Source organism: Motacilla alba, chromosome 4 (assembly GCF_015832195.1).
Source record: "Motacilla alba alba isolate MOTALB_02 chromosome 4, Motacilla_alba_V1.0_pri, whole genome shotgun sequence".
Taxonomy (NCBI): Eukaryota; Metazoa; Chordata; class Aves; order Passeriformes; family Motacillidae; genus Motacilla; species Motacilla alba.
Window position 1 is genome coordinate 26,130,683 of NC_052019.1, and position 16,635 is coordinate 26,147,317.

At 38.2% G+C, this 16,635-nt stretch overlaps 1 protein-coding gene across 2 annotated transcripts in view; it reads right to left on the reverse strand.

The window, feature by feature from the left end:
- Positions 1 to 16,635, reverse strand: part of USP46 (ubiquitin specific peptidase 46) — a 34,517-nt gene that overhangs the window by 7,767 nt on the left and 10,115 nt on the right. For both annotated transcript variants that reach the window (XM_038135396.1, XM_038135397.1), the window contains exons 3-9: positions 13,532 to 13,612; positions 12,564 to 12,777; positions 10,134 to 10,363; positions 6,644 to 6,720; positions 1,348 to 1,431; positions 855 to 1,052; positions 111 to 189 (exon numbers count right to left, since the gene is read on the reverse strand). In XM_038135396.1, the coding sequence (XP_037991324.1) occupies positions 111 to 189; positions 855 to 1,052; positions 1,348 to 1,431; positions 6,644 to 6,720; positions 10,134 to 10,363; positions 12,564 to 12,777; positions 13,532 to 13,612 (963 nt within the window). The remainder of the gene's footprint in view (positions 1 to 110; positions 190 to 854; positions 1,053 to 1,347; positions 1,432 to 6,643; positions 6,721 to 10,133; positions 10,364 to 12,563; positions 12,778 to 13,531; positions 13,613 to 16,635) is intronic.

The following is a 16,635-nucleotide window of genomic DNA, read 5'->3' on the forward strand; positions in this document are numbered from 1 at the left end:
TGGCTTTGCACACTGGTAATCTCTACCCAGTTCTGGATCAGCATTTTAACCCCAAGTAGGGAAGCAAACATTTATACAAAAGTTGTGCTCATGACCTTCAGCATACTGACCTCTACAATGTCATCATCAAACAAGAGCCAAAATCCATGACTTTTCACAATAGTAATGTAATGCCCCCGATTAGGTCCACTAGGAAGCAAAACAAAAACCCAAAATATTAGAACGTACTACTGAGTCCATTTTGATAAGTCACATTTCTTTATGAATGCAGAATTAAAATTAAATGTTATAAAAAACATAGTAAATCCACTTGTGGTGGTACTCTATAGACATTTAGTCCTTTCCTTTTTTATTTTAACTTGTTGCAAAGCTAATCAACGGAAAGCTCAAGGTGTTATTTTCATCTGTGCCAGGACCATTTAGTGAATTATCTTACAGAACACTTAATAAGTTGCTCATGGCAGTCATCAAATACATTTAAAACTGTAAGAACTGAGTATAGTGGGGAAAATTGACCAAAATGATCTGTTGTGAGACCTACATGATGACAGCCTTTGGCCCTCACAGAGTCCTGGCTCCCAGCTTTTTTAAGGGGTCTTATGAGGAAGGAGGTAGTTTCATCAATTTAAACCGAACTTGTGACTTTTGGAGACCTGAGACATTATTCCTTAAACAAGTACTGATTTACTATGAGGGATGTTGGTTAAATGGTTCAGCCCAAGACACATGCAAGTAGGTCCGTGCAGCAGCAGGCTTTAAGTCCTGCCTCCCATCCTCCCCACAATTTGTCAGGGATAGCTCAGCCCTTGGCGAACACCTGCCAATAGCTTGTGACACACATGAGGGCACCTTACCTTCCACAGTGAACAACAACAGCCACCAAGTCGTACATCCGATCCAAGTTGACGGCGTCGCCGGAGGTGTTGAAGAGACGCAGCTCCAGAGGAAACACAACCCGGTAGGACAGCTTCGTGTACCTGTGCAGCTGCTCCATGTACTTGAATCTCTTGAGGTGTAAGGCAAGAATCATTGGCAGTTTTTTTACTCTCATCCTGTGAAACCATTAAGAACACATACGATGAACACCTGACAGGTTCAGAGCCATTCTCTCTTCCCTTAATAAGCAAATGTCTGCATTATAAAAGCACTTTGTAGGTAACAATAGTCAACTAGAAATGGCTTATTGACTATGACACATGCCTTTAAATCTCTCTGCAAGTTCTCTCATCCACACAGAGAATGCATTTGGGATGAAATGTTTCCAGTTATTTAAACAAAATAAATATCAAGGAGTAAGTTTGCCAGAGCCCAGGAGGGGCATGGTGAAACAGCCTGCTCTTTGCTTACCTCTTCTGTGCCTCTTGTTTACTGCAGCAAGTTTCACAGTAGTATTTCTGTTCACTACATAGCGTCTCTGTGTTACTGAAGTCTCTGTAAATAAATACAGTCATCAGCTCTTTAAAGTTATGAATACATTTGCCCCACTTGGGCTGATGAACTGGAATCTAAAGGACACACAGGATGAAATCTTCACCCATTCCAGTTTTTTAAAGCATCTGACGTGACTACACTTGGGTTTGCAAATGGAATTAGGTTATCTGGCTGCTATGACAAGTTATATTAGGAGCTGAGGCCCTCTATATTATACGAATGAAAGATCAGGTGTCTCAAAATGGGACCTATGTCTGGTCTCTCACATAAAGGGGCTGCCCAGACTTGGGTATAATCACTCAATCCATTTTGTTTCTTTTTAAATAATTTGCTGAATAAAGCAACTTTAAGTGCACTTCTGCCATCCCCAAATATCTCGCGTTTTATGGTGTTCTTCCATAAGAAAGGTTTGAATCCTCTTACAAAGAAGAAATAGTTTCCTGCATCCTCTAACCTTTTGAGCACTCATCCAGGAGTTTTCAGATTGTACTTTTCCATTTTCTAAAAAAGGAAAGAGGCAGCTGGTATAGAAAATTTTGTAAATCCTGATGAAGTAAATACACTTGGAGATATTTCTGGATTGAGCTTTTAAAGTGACAAAGGCAGTGGAAGACTGGTTTGCTAGCATCTCTCAGTTCACAGAAAAGATTTGCTGGAAGTCACAGTGCTGATATGCTTTGGAGCAAAATTTTAGGTATGTAACGCCACATAACTGTAAAAAAAAAAACCAACCCAGTAATTATTTTTGTCATCTCTTGTGTTACATTGCAGCTGAGCAAGTGTTTCAAGAACTGTGAATGCAGATATAAGCACCTATCTTCCATTTTAAACACATGGGTTTTCCTGTGACTTTGGGCCTTAAGTAGCTATATCAGAATTCCAGAACTGTTTTATTGAGTGCCCCTACCTTGTACCCGATAGGCTTCTGAACTCCAGGCAAATTCAGACCCATTCAGACCCAAATAAATTCTCCTCTACCACTGCAATTCACATTCATGGAGGCTGAATCGACACTTTCTGCAACTTTGGCCTGGTCTCACAGTAGGCAGCACCAGAATTGTGTTACAAGGAAAAGGGAGGATTCTGGATGATTATTTCTTCTTGACATCATCACTATAGGGGTGGGTGGGAGAAAGGAAGACTAAATAGTTTGCTAGGGCATAGATATTAGAAGTTAATTACATAACTTCATAAAAGTTTAAGGTTGACAGAGCATGACAAAGAAGCACTTCACATGACTGCATAATATTTCTAATAACTGAGAATACTTTTACTGATTTATTTTCTTTATAAGGTTTTAACACTGAGGAGAAAGTGCTGAAATTTAGAAAGAAATACATATTTTAAAAGATAAGGTACAGCCAAACTTTGATCATAAGTATTACTTTTTATCTAAAAGATAAGAAAACATTGTTACTGGGAAGGATTTGCTTCAGTGGTAAACATTGATCTCAATATGTGATTTCACATTTGAATTTAAACATAAAATTAATTTAATTCAGCCAATTCCTCTAAAAAGCATGGTAACTTTTCAGAGAATCGTAAGCGAAGAGCTGAAACTTTAGAAAATATTAAAGATGAGTTGAATGTGCAGGGAATGTAAGACTCAGTAGAATGTGCCTGTGAAAGTTTTAGCTTGGCTGTTAGAGAAAGAATCTGATATTTATTTTCAAAGCCTACAGTCTCAATTTTTTTAAAAAAGCAAACAAATTTGGGGGATTTATTAGTTTTCTTCTCATCTCAAAGTGAAGCAAGGAAAAATGTTTTTCTTACAGGAAGAAACATGTGCAGATGGTAGAAATTTGATACATATTGGTTTGTTCTATTCCAAGTCTCCCATGAAAGTTAATTAAACTCAAAGAGTTTCTGAATTCCTTTTAAAATATACTAGTTATTCTGATGCTATTAATATCTATTTTTAGTATTATTTATTATTAGTAGCAGTGTTTATTTGCTAGTAGCATTATGGCATCTATTCTTGGTAGTATTAAAAAAAATGTTTCACTGACAAATGGTTAGGATTGAAATAATTTCAACTTCAGTGACTCTTACAGCAATCAAGAATTTTCAGCATGGCACTTCTAATAGATGTTGAACAGTTAAAAACAGCAGATCACTGACTGGAGTTCTTAAAGTCTGCATGTGCAAGAGCCACAGCCCTGCAGAACTCTTCTCTAGACCTGCAAAGCTAGATTCAAGATATGTCTAACTCTCTCCTATCCCATTAATAGTCCGATCTCCATTCTGCTTATATGTTATTTTAGCAAGAAAAAGAAATGTTTAAATATACCTGCTCAAGATGTGCTAACTTGCCACTGACCTTGTGCTTCTACAGCCTCTCTGCTACAGTGTGAAAAATGCTTTCTATTGCTTATATGCATAAATAGTATTAATTTTGTGTTTTAAGAGATGAGAGAATTATTAGTGTAATATAAATTATTACACAAGTCAGGATCAAACTGACTGATAAACATTGCAACTCCAAGTGGAAATAAAAACAATGTATATATATTACATTTGTTATAAGACTTTTATTGCTTCAGGCCCAGCTGTCTATCCAATGGGTTTAGATTATGCCAGAGGCTTGTATTCTTTCTGTTTTTTGGACATCTTGACCACACAAGGACTTTTTCCATTTTGAAAAACTACAGAAATAAAAGAGCAGTCATCTGTAGTGGTAAAGAGATTCATTATACCTAAATGTTGTCTTGCACAGCTTTTCTGTATTTTACCTTTTAAATGCAGCAGCCCTTAAAGCTATTAGGACACAGCAAAGCAGTTGTTAAAAAAAAAGGAAATAACAAAGATTACAAAAAGAGTAATAACTTCGATGTTCCTATTGAAAGAAACCACAAAAGCACTTACATATTGTGTAATAATGCATAATACCAGAAGCAATGAGAGGAAATCCATATTCTAACTGAATATATGTTTCCTAAACAGAGGTAGAAATATTGCTAACATACAACACAATACAACAGATGAGAGGTGATAACTCTCCTCCTGTTCAATCTGTAAATAGTGGCCTGTACCTCCCACCCCAAGAAAAGAAAAACTGGGGTTTTGCTTTCCTTTATTTCCAAAAGGAGCAATGGGTAAGCTTCGAAATGCATGTCATGCTGTTGGAGTAAGGCACTACACTGGAATGCATAAAGAGACTTAGGACATTCATTCTTAGGATTGTATAGATCTCTCTTGGAATATTGTGTCCTGTTCTAGACAGTGGCACTTCAAGAAAGATAGAGTTCAAGAGAGAGGTCCGAGAGGAGAGAAGGCTGAAGAGTAATGAACATGTGTGGAGATCCAGAGAAGATAGCCTAAGAAAGAGGAGTTGAATGACCTTAGTCTGTTTAAATTCTTTAAAAAGCGATTACATTCTTCTTGTATGTAAAAGGCTACTGTGAAGGGGAATGGGGGCAACCCCTGGCTTATGTCTGGAGTACAGAGGGCAAGTGTACTCTCGACAAGAAATAGGCTTGAACTGAAACGCCAAGGGTTCATATTACACAGCAGGAAAAACTTATTAGTACTAAAGAACAGGAAGGACTGGGATAGACAATCAAGATAATACTGCTAAAAAGATCTTCTGAAACAGGTTGAATAAGTATCCTCTCTGACGTTCAGGTAGGGGATAACCTCTTTGGAGTCACTTTCAACTCCACCATTCACTTGTTGGTTGCAGTTGTGCAGATGCAGCTCTTCCACGTCTTAAGCCACAGCCACTGTCTGTTCAGTAGAAGAAATGCTATTGGTATTTCTACTGAAGTAGTTACTCTGCCTTTACATAAAAGGGCCATTCCCAACAAAACTTTTCCAAGAAAACAAAAGACCAAGAATGTAAATAAAATACTGGAGAAAGCTGAAGGACAGGTAGTAACACCTATGCAGCAGCAGTTTTTAACACGTTCACCAGACTCAGCTGTAAGAAAATGTCAGATCTCAGTCTCCAGTACCACAGAACCAAATAACTCAGATTAGAAAGGGCCTCCAAAGGCACTGCAGCACCCTTGCAGCTCAGTGGGATTTCAAACTGACTTTGAACACCAAAGGGAAAGGTAAGTAATCCTGGCAAGTTCAGGGTAGTGGCTACAGTGAGGAACTCAAAAGTGTGCAAACAAAAGCCTGTAATACCAATAAGGATTCAGCTACTGCTTACTATGAAGAGGCAAAGAGACTACAGGAGAAAAAGAGAATGCACTACTTTCCAAAGCCTCTCTGTGGCTTGCTCACCTATTCCAGGGAGGCTAATTAATGCAGTGTGGACTGCTTGAGGGCTAAGGACTGCTACAGTATTCTAAGGGAGACTGAACAGAAATTGAGAAGGAAAGAACTTCAAATTATAGCAGAAGCTACTTAGTACAGTTGCCATATTCACAGAGAAGTCACTGCTTTCTGATTCAGGAAATAGTACCTCACATTCTTTCTTTCTGTAACTCTCACCTTGGGATGACACACCAGGAAACCCCTCCTAGGCATTCCAGAATAACTGAATTATGCAATTTCAACCTTGATAGCAATTTTGAAGGAGTTTGACCAATTGATAATCATTACCTTAGAACAGCAATATATTGTCTCAAATATAGGAAGTGGTTTATTGTATTAATGTCAAAACTCTGGACATCTTAAATCTCTCAGAATAATCACTCATGTAAGACAAAATTTTTTTGATGTCTAGATTTTTAAAGTTAGGAATATACTAGGAGCAGAACTGAAATTTAGAATAAAAAACTTCACACAATTTTAGGATGAGACACAGAATAAGCTATTTCTGATAATAAAATAGACTTTTGAAATATTTTTCCCCCTATGGATTCTAGCACTCATTCTGCAAAACACACACTTAACTTTTAATATGCCTATAAATCCTAATCAACAAAGCACTTGTGTAGAAGCTTAAAGACAAGCACATTTAAATGTCTTTGAAGCCAATTTTAATTCTGCAGCAATTCTTCCAGACAACAAAGCAATCAATTATTTTCCCTGAAAGTTGATTTATTTTCCTCTTTCAAATACATACATCGAAAGAGAAAGTGAGTAAAGCAAAGTACATTAATGTATATTTTGTCATTAGTGGAAACATCCAGTTAAAAGTTTTTTCTCCTGCTTAGGATAAGTTCAAATCTAAATGTTACTGTACTTTTCTTTTCTATACCTACTAGACCTGAAAAATCTAGCAGCCAGAGCTATCTGCTGAAAAGATGCATTCATTTACCTTAGACAGTGTGTAATCGATGTGTTCTGTTCCACATCAACAGAAAGGTCAAGAAAATCTTCATCTTTGCTACTAACCTGTTGCAAAACACATACATGTAAAACAGAGATGCCATACATCTAAATATTGTCTATATCTTTAGCAAATTCTAAAGATATTTATTTCTGTCAAAATTGCTCTTACATAAAAATAGTTAATTTCAATGCTTTAATTTTTTTTAGTTCAGTGTGATATTTATCAGTAACTCTACCAATCCAGCTTTCATATTATTTAACTTCTGTCTATTCCACTTATCCAATTCCACAACCATGGGCCATTAATGACAGGCCACTGTTCAGTAAAGGTGAACCATCCTCCCTTGTATTATCTGGGATTGGTGCATTATGTATGTTTCCTTGTTATGTAACACAGTCTACTTTCTTTTATTATCAGAAATTTGTTTACCCTTTGTATAACATATTACAATATACATTCACATTTTATTCTTACATAATGATTTCCACTATTAAGGAAGCAATGCAGATAATTTCCAAATATGTTTCTGTCACAAAAGTCATACTTTACCATGTTATCCTTTCTCTCTAGAGAGTATTGAAAAGTGTGGGTTCATACTTCTGGTTGACACAGCTGCATTTCCCCATTGGATATTGTTCCTGGTCAATATTTTGATTTAAAAAATTTAAATTTTAAAGGTAAAAATGGCTCCATGATAATATTTTGCAAAATCCTTTTGGTGTTGCCAATCTTTTTTTGGACAGAACAAGAGGAGAAAAAATATACTGAAGAGTTTTTATCTAAAAAATTTAAGTCTGAATATTTTCAGAATGACAGATCCTGATTTTTTGATAATTGAAAATTATTTTTCACAAAGAGTGTTTAATCTCAAAGGTGAAGTAATATTAACAAAAAAAAGCATCCAAATGGCTAATTCTTGTAATACTTCCACTGAGTCAAAAGACTGCAGAAATACTTACTGCATATGAATTCAGTCATATTGATAACAATGTTTTTATAAGATGTTGCATGAACACCCTGTGGTTTTTCCTCCTATTGTATTTCCTTAGAATAACTGAATCAGATGGGAGAATAGTGAAGTCCAAATCAAGAACTTCTGTGAGGAGATGAATCCATTGTTCTGGCAGAAATCCTTCATACTCAGATTTTTGTGATGCTGTGGATGTGATAGTTATGTACCACCTTGAGCTCATGTTTGTGTTATGTCAGGGATACTATAAGCTTGGTGAATGCAGGCCATATCAGACCTGAATGCAGAGGAACACCTTTGGCTGGATGAATTTTGATATTATCAAAGATGTACAGAGGCATAATGCACACCCAGCTGAAATGAGCAGCAGCTCTTTGAGCAAAAATCCTCCCTGAGACATGACTTGACCCACGGAGGACAGGAAACCACAAAACTGGCAGCAACTGACTGCAGTATAAATATACAGCTAAAATTTGAAAGATAAAGCAACAAAGCTTCAGAGAACATCATGTCTCTACAGCTGGAACTAGAGTTTTGTCAGACACACTGAGTATCATGAAAACTTAAACACTTGAAAAAGTCTTTGGCATGCACTGTGCTTCATCTGAATGCCTCAAAGAAGCTAGGAATTCTGTTATTGACTCCTGCTCATCAAATATTTCCTGGAAGGGAAGATGAGCTACTTAGAGCTAGAATAATGCAGATTAAAACTAAAGGTAGCTGGAAAACCAGATTCAAACTGCACTCTTTGTAAGTGAGAATAAGAATTGTTGAAATCTGAATGATTCTTCAGGTACTACGTATGAATATTTTAGCAAAGGAATAACTTTCAATCTGTTTTAGTATTTTCCTAAGATTTCAAATTACACTAATCCAAGGAAAACACACTGGAAATATATCCTGAGTAGTATACAGTATTTCTGTACTCAGAGGAAGCTACAGACAGCTACATTTTCCATAAAGCTTCATCACTTTTAATTACAAGTATGGAATTGTGCAGTTATGCTGTTACCCAAGGACACATCCTCACTTCACAGCAGTTTCTCTCTGTAAACATTAGATATTGATTGAGAATTAGGTCACAACTATTTAGAGAAGCTCGTCAGTTAAAAAATAATTCTAACCTTTCACTTATTTTAACTTGCTATTACCAAAGGTTTTATAGTTGAAATAGATTAAATAATTAATTTTCTGTATCCCTCTTATGTGTTCACTTATGCAAGCTTGTTCCAAACTTGCTCCAACATCTTACGTTGACTATCATTGTATCTCTTCTCCTCACCATCCTCCTCTGACCAAGTTCCTGGAAAAGCCACCTATATTTTCTTGGAATACAGAGCTGTTCTTTGTGATTAGAAATATCAGATTATGTTCTTTTACACATCTGGTAGGACATGGGTAGAGTTTATCTCACCAAGCTTCAGTTGTCTAAACCTCAGCTTGCTGTCTGTTCTCTGGGCTTGCTGTCTGTTCTCTGTCTTGTTCTCTGGGCACCTTCTCCCGTCTTAATGCAGCTAGTCTAAAGTCGTGTTTTCTTTGAGGAAGCCCATAGTATCAGCACTGATCTTAGTAAAAGTACATCATTCTTAGGCCAAATCAGTCTGCTGGCCCAGTTCTCAGCATTGCTGCACCAACAATTGCAACAGCTTAGTAACACCATGGAGCCAGGACAAGCTGTATGGAACAAAACACTGGATGCTGCTAAAAACTTTTGTTTCATGAAACAGCCTAGAGACAGTTGGAGAGAGTTTCCTGCAAAAGCTCCTTCACAATCTCCATCATCTGCAGGAGCTGAGATAACTAGTTCATCCTTAATGCCTATCAACTTTGCTTTACCAAGCAAAGGTTAGGTGATGTTAATTCCAACCTTTGTGGAAGGTCAGTGTCACTGTTCTCCCCAATGATTTTTTCCCTGTGTTACTCTTTCATGCAACCTCACAGGAACAATTTAAAAAAATTTATTTTCTCCTTCAATAGGATCATGTGCTTGAAAAAGACAGTAATCAATAGGAGACTTGCAATCAGATTTCCCAACAAAAATTAATTCCTACTGATAGCTCAAACATAAGGGATTTCAAACTGACATCATCCTCTAGAAAATATTAGGGAAATAAAAGAAAACAGTTTGTTAATTATGAACCCTCTGTATACCTGTCAGACTCTTAAGATGGAATTAACACAAATCATTTTAAACATTTCACTTATTATATGAATATGATGTGAATACCTTCTCTCAAAGTTACAGTGATAAGGAAAGGTATTGATTCACTAGCAAGGATTTTAGCTGTAGACATATGTATTAGGACAGCAAAACTTGGCAGAGATTAGCCAAGTAATGCTTAGAAAAATAAATTTTTAGAAAAGAATATACTCACTTCAAGAAGTAAATTCTACAGGAATATCCACAATTCTCAGATGTCTGAAAAGATTCATATATTTATATATACAAAATGTATCTATCTATTAATGGGCAACAACCAAAAAAAAATCTATCCCAATGCTTACGGTTTCACAGTTCAAACATCTAGTTTCGTTAGTCAGTGTTCCCTGAAAAATCTCATGCACCCAGGTCAGTTCTTGTTTATTGTTCTCTTCGGCTTCATTCATGTTGCCATTTTTCAGTTTCCCATTTTGCTTTTCCTGTTTCTTCTCCTCCTGCAAAATGTCTGCAATGGTGTTGAGCAGGTAATTTAAAAACTCATGTGCATCCTGCTGCATGTAGTTGTCAAAGAGATCTGTGAAGAGAGTCAAGATTTGTACAGGTGAATACCCTTTCCTCCAAGAAAAATTTTTTTTTCCCCAAATACTTGTACTGGCCTTCACTCAGCAAAGTATTTGGAATAATTCCAAAGAAGAGTTTTGCAGCCAGTCACCCTGGTTTCGGTGAAGTTACTTTGGGGGAAAGCTTCATCTCACCTAGCTTCAGCTGTCTAGAAAGTTACACTCATTGGAGTTGGTTGTGTGGGCTCCCATTACAGTCAATGAAGAAAGCCAGAGAGTGACTCATCCTAAATTATTTCCTTACACTAGACACTTACTGCCTAACTTTAGTCAGCAGTGACTTCCATCCCCATATTCCGAGTCCCTCAGACACTTAGGAACATCACAGACTTTTGACAGTAAGCCACAGGCTGGGAAAATTGAGGCCATTGGATGCTGACATATAATTGTGTACTGTGTCCGGGATGGAGTTACCTTTCCTCACAGTAGCCCACAGGGCTTTGTAGGTGTGCCTAAAATGATGGTGATGATGTACCAGTGTTTCAGCTGATGCTGAGCAGCACCAACACAGCATTAAGGCTGTCCCTCATCCTGCCCAAAGCCTGGTAGACTGGGTGTGAAAGAGGTTAGGAAGGGGACATAGGTGAGGCAGCTGATCCAAACTGGCCAAAGTAATATTTTATGCCATGTGACTTCATGTTCATCACTAAAATCTAAGAGAAAGATGGACAGGTTTTCATTATTAAGGTATAAATCTTGCAAACAAACTTCTACACATGCCAAGGCCCTATGTCCCAGGTAGTTCCTGGAAATCATCTGTTGATGGGACGTAGAGAATAAATCTCCTTTGGTTTTTCTTTGTTTCTGCATGTAATTTTTGGCTTTTTTTTTTTTTAATTAAACTACTTTGATCATGAGGTTTTTTCCTCTTATCTTCTCCTCCCACCCTGCTGAGATGAGGAGAGACAGGCTTGGTGGGCACCTGGCAGCCAGTCAAGGTTAACTCACTTCAAGTAGAAATAATAACACCACCTAACAAAGCTCATTTATCACACACAAGTCTGATGGGAAAAGACTTGTCCTATTCAATATGAATTGCTGCAGGAAGAGGGGAAAATATCCCAGTGGTGATTTAGCACAGATTTCTCCAATAAAAGCTTAACTCGCCCACCATGTCAAAGAAAAAAGAATGTGCGTTCCCAGAAATGTGTATTTTTATCTCCCTGCTCCTGCAAAAGTTCACATGGATTTCCTCAGAAAATATTGTACAGAACCATTGGCTTTGTAGTGTCTAGCCTGGACATATAAGCAGGGTAATACACACTGACTCTGGCACTAATTAAAAAAGCTGAAAACATAAGATCCAGTCTTTACAAGTGATCCCCCAACAGTGTGGGGGCATTTATCACTAGATGACTCAGAACAGAGTTAACTTTTTCATGATTTCAAATGTCTGCTCTGAAATGAACAGTCTGCCCATTTATACGCTGTCACCAGGAAGCAATTTCTTCCAGGTGTTTGACTCATACTTTGTCCCTTCATTCAAAGCCTCTCTGTTTCTAAGCATACCATCCACACCGATATGAATCCAGGCAAAAATGGACCCGTGACAGGCTTCTCTATCTCAAGATGTTTCTCATATCCCTTAGACAGAACTACTACAAGATTAGGTCTATGCTGTAGCCAACTTAATGGTCAAAAGGGGTCTGATGCTTCGTCAAGGAAGGCTGTGTCCACCACTTCCAAGAACCAGAGCAGCAGCTGATGTGTAGTTGACTGACCACCCCACGTGTGCCTGGCTCCTCATCCTCCAGGGTGTTCTGGAATTGGTGGTGCCTGCAGCCTTCCTAGGTCACACAGTTTCTGTACTGCTAGCTGCCCTCCATGTTTCTCTCTGCCATACTCCACAAAAAAAACCCCTTAAAATTACAGTGTCACCCTATTCCCAACCCTAGCTCACCCTAAAGTAAGGTCTGCCCCACCATGGTGTGAAAACATCACTAACTCACACACCTCTGGGAGTCTGTGAAATTTGGTATGGTTATTTCAAGCATAATATTATATACACAGATACTAAAATAATAGTACACTCCACAAAGCACTAAAAGCAATTTACAAATCTAACCTGTGTTTCTGATTAATATGATCACATTGCTCAATATGTATTTGTACTTCTTTGATCAACGCATGAATCCCTTTCAGTTTAACACTTACCATTCTCTTTTCGTAACCTTGATATGAACTTCTTTGGTGGAATAACTCCAACTTTTTTCTTCTGAGTAGCAATACTGTGGAAAAGATCTGCCAGACAAGTCAAGAGGTTTTCCTTCTTTTTCTGTTGGGCCTTGTATGATAACACATTTTCCCGAAATGGCCGGCAAAAATACAATGCCTGCAGCACGGAGTTACAGTAGCAGGTGTTCCCAAACTGCCATGCAGAATTGAAAACAAGATTAATCCCTGTGCATCTCAACAAAACTAGCGGTTCGTTCAAATTCTGACTCCTGTCACTGTCCCAAACCAGCCATTTTGCCATGAAGTTGCAGTAGAAATATATTTCCACACGTACCATGACACTTCATGGAAAAATCTATGGTGTTCTAAATTAACTAGGATACAAAGTAAAGGTTTCCACTTGTAAGAAAAATATTTATTGTAGTGGATTTCATTAAGTTTATTTCCATGTCTGGGCTCTATCTTACTGCTCAGTAGCAGAATGACTAATGTTTTCAATGGAAAAAATCATTATACCTATATCATTTCTATAGGAACAAACAAGTGATTAAACACTCTTCTCACTCATTTTCTCCTTGGTCAAATAAAAAAAGCTCCTCCTAAGAGTCTCCAATGCAGAATGCTGTACCTAAACTTGTACATACTTTCATCACTTCCTCCGTCCTATTTCACACCTAAAATAGACTTTTAATTTTATTTGAGTGTATGTTCTAATCCCTGGAAATATTCATAGAACTGTTCTCTCTGGGGGTGTATGAAGCCATCTTCAAACATCTCATACAGTTTTGCAACCCACTTTGCCTAAAATTGCAACATGAGCAACACTTAAAAAAAAGACAATCCTGCATTAGAATAAGATTGATAAGAGCAGGGGAGAGAGAAAAACAAAACAAAACAAAACCAAGGAACAAAGTAAATTTCAAGTAACATCAAAATTGACCACTTACATTGACCAATCCAAAGTAGTGTTCATTGATTGGAAACTGCTCTGGGCCAATGTCTTTTTCCAGAGCAGAGGCATTGGTGCCCTGTACAAAGGAAAAAAAAAAAAAAGGACAAAACGTCAGGACCCAAACCAAACAACAACAACAAAATATTAAAAAGGAAGAAATTATTTAGAATATTAAGATTCTAAAGTAAAATTATGGACAGTATCAAGACAGAAAATAATTCATTCCTTTTAGCTATGATTAGCCAAGCTAACTCTGTCTTACTGATAGGCACAACAGTCTCATGAGCCACTAAAAATATTTGCAAATCTGGGTAGTTGAGCTGGCCTGGCATGGATGCTCTAGTAACAGATGACTAGAAATGAACAGGTCACAACAGTGGTTCTTCCCACATCCACCTCCCCTTTATTTTTACTGTGTACATGGTCATCTGGATCCCATACTCTCTTGTGTCATAAAGACAGTGGTTGATCTTAAGTACAACCCTAAAAACTAGTTCCTAGATGGAAGACAGGTCTTCTAAGCACTACTGAAACTCCTCTGAATCCCTCTGAATAAAACATCAGCCTGTAACAGTACTTGGGCTTCAGATTGGCACCCAGTTCTAGTAACATCACAGATGCTAAAAGCATGTGTAATATATCTGTCATTTTGTCCTATCTAACATTAAAGAGCACATAAATCCAAGCGCTGTTAGATCTCTTAGTCAGCGCCCTAGTGTGGCAGGTTATGTTCAGCTGTATCTTCAACACCAAAGTTGTTTAGGTAACTGCTGGTCTGTAAGCACAACCACTAATTTGGTATGTTACCTGTTGTTTTGCTATATCAAAATGCCCATTTTTGAACAAGCTTAAATTGCTAAGCAAGTAAGGTGGGCTGCTGCCAAAGCAAATATCATCACTCCTATTCACATTATAAGCTTGGCTCCATCCTCTGACACCCTCACTTCAGATACTTCAGATTTTGATGACTTCCCCTCTCAGCTGTCTCTTCTCCAGGATGAACAGGCCCAGCTTCCTCAGCCTTTCCTCACAAGAGAGATGCTCCAATCCCTTCCTCATCTTTGTTGCCCTCCACTGGACCTCCTCCAGGAGCTCCATGTCTCTCTTGCCCTGAGGAGCCCAGAGCTGGGCATAGCACTCCTGATGTGGCCCCACCAGGGCTGAGTAGAGGGGCAGGATCACCTCCCTCCGCCTGCTGCCAATGTTCTTTCTAATGCATCCGAGGACACCATTGGCCTTCTCATCCACACAGGCACACTCACTGCTGGCTCGTGGACAGTTTGCTGTCCACCAGAACCCCCAGGTCCTTCTTTCTCTGGACAGCTGCTTTCCAGCAGGTCAGTCCCCAGCCTGTGCTGGTGCATGGGGTCACTCCTCCCCAGGTGCAGGACCCTGCACTTGCCCTTGCTGAATTTCCTCCCTGCCCATCTCTCCAGCCTGTCAAGGCCCTTCTGAAGGGCTGCACAGCACTCTGGGGTATTGGCTGCTCCTCCCAGCATTGTGTCATCATCAAACTTGCTGAGGACATCTCTGCCCCTTCATCAAAGTCATTGATGAGTAAGTTAAACAATTCCCAACATTGAATTGTGGGGGACACTGCTAGTGTCAGGCCTTCAACCAGAACGTGTGTCACTGATAGTGACTCTCTGGAGTCAGCCAGTTCTCAATCCATCTCACTGTCCATTCATCCAGTCCACACTTCTTGAATTTGTCTATGAGGACATTGTGAGAGACAGTGTCAAAAGCCTTGGTGAAGTCAAGGAAGGCATTTGCTTAGACTTCATCAGCTAAAATTTTCAAAGTAACTGGTAATCAGATTTAGAATTCTCATGTCCCTTCCCCATCTTCTCCCCAAGGCCTGATTTCTGTTTCCTCACTGCACCTGCCATCACCACGGCTTGCTAAATTAGATTATTATTTCATGCCAATTCATTAAAAGAAGATTTAATCAACAGAATCAGCAGTGTGAAACTCAGCACAGGTGATCTTTGAGAATTTGCAGGCCTTGAAAGTAAAACATCTCCTTTAAATTGTCAGGTTCCAGAAAAGCTCCAAAGATTTCATATTTCACATCCTCTTCTCAGATCTTTTTCCATTCACTCTCCTTCTCTCACATACACAAAGTTCTTTGCTCAGACCAAGTACATGTTACTTCCCAGAAAATCCTTTGAGACTGAAGTACTTTACAAGAACAAGCCTTCATGAGAAGCTTCATAAGGGATCTATGTTCTCACCAGACTCTGCTAAGCCTTGGTGAGAAACTTGGAAAAAAAGATTAATTAATACAAAGCAATTATTGGCAACCGTTCAACAGAGATGACAGTGTGATAATTATGTAAGTCTCATATGAAGATTAGTTTCATTGCTTGGAAAGTCAGCCTTGCCAAAGATGCACATATTCAGCAAACCATTCCAAGAGGGAAGAAACTGATAAATATTTGCCTATCTGATATTAGCAGTGAAGCAAACAGCCACTGTAACCCTCAAAACCTTGTCTGATACAAGAGAAACATGACTACAGAAGATTAAAGCAGCTTCTTAGGAAAAACATCTTCATATTAATACTCATTGTACAGCATTCAGATCAAAGCAAAGGTTTTCTTTGAATTCACTTTGAACATTACAACTGAGATCCCGAAAAGAAAAATGAAATGGGAGATTTTTCCAGTTTTGTAGGAAGTATTCTCCACACTGAAATAAATTCTCCCTCTACAGTTCATGAAAATATTATCTCCAAAAAGTAACCTCCTACACTTTCATAAAACTACAGGTTAGTGTATTCTGTTAGACAAACATGATGCAAGTGCTCTGCTAACTAGTTGCTCCTACATTACTCATTTTCCTTTCCTCCAGTGCCAGGGTTTCTTACTTCAGAGGATGCCAGATGGTTGAACAAACCCTTTCTTGTATTTAAATTTTCTTGTAAATATTGTGAAAAAGATCAAGAATCAGGATTTAACAAACAAAATTATCACTGAAAACCAAACAAATTAACGATGTATACTAACCAATCTTCATATAAAAACTCCACATTGCACAGAAATTTGTAAAGTACCTGCTGTTGGCAAAATCACATGCTTAGTAACATCTCATCATGTA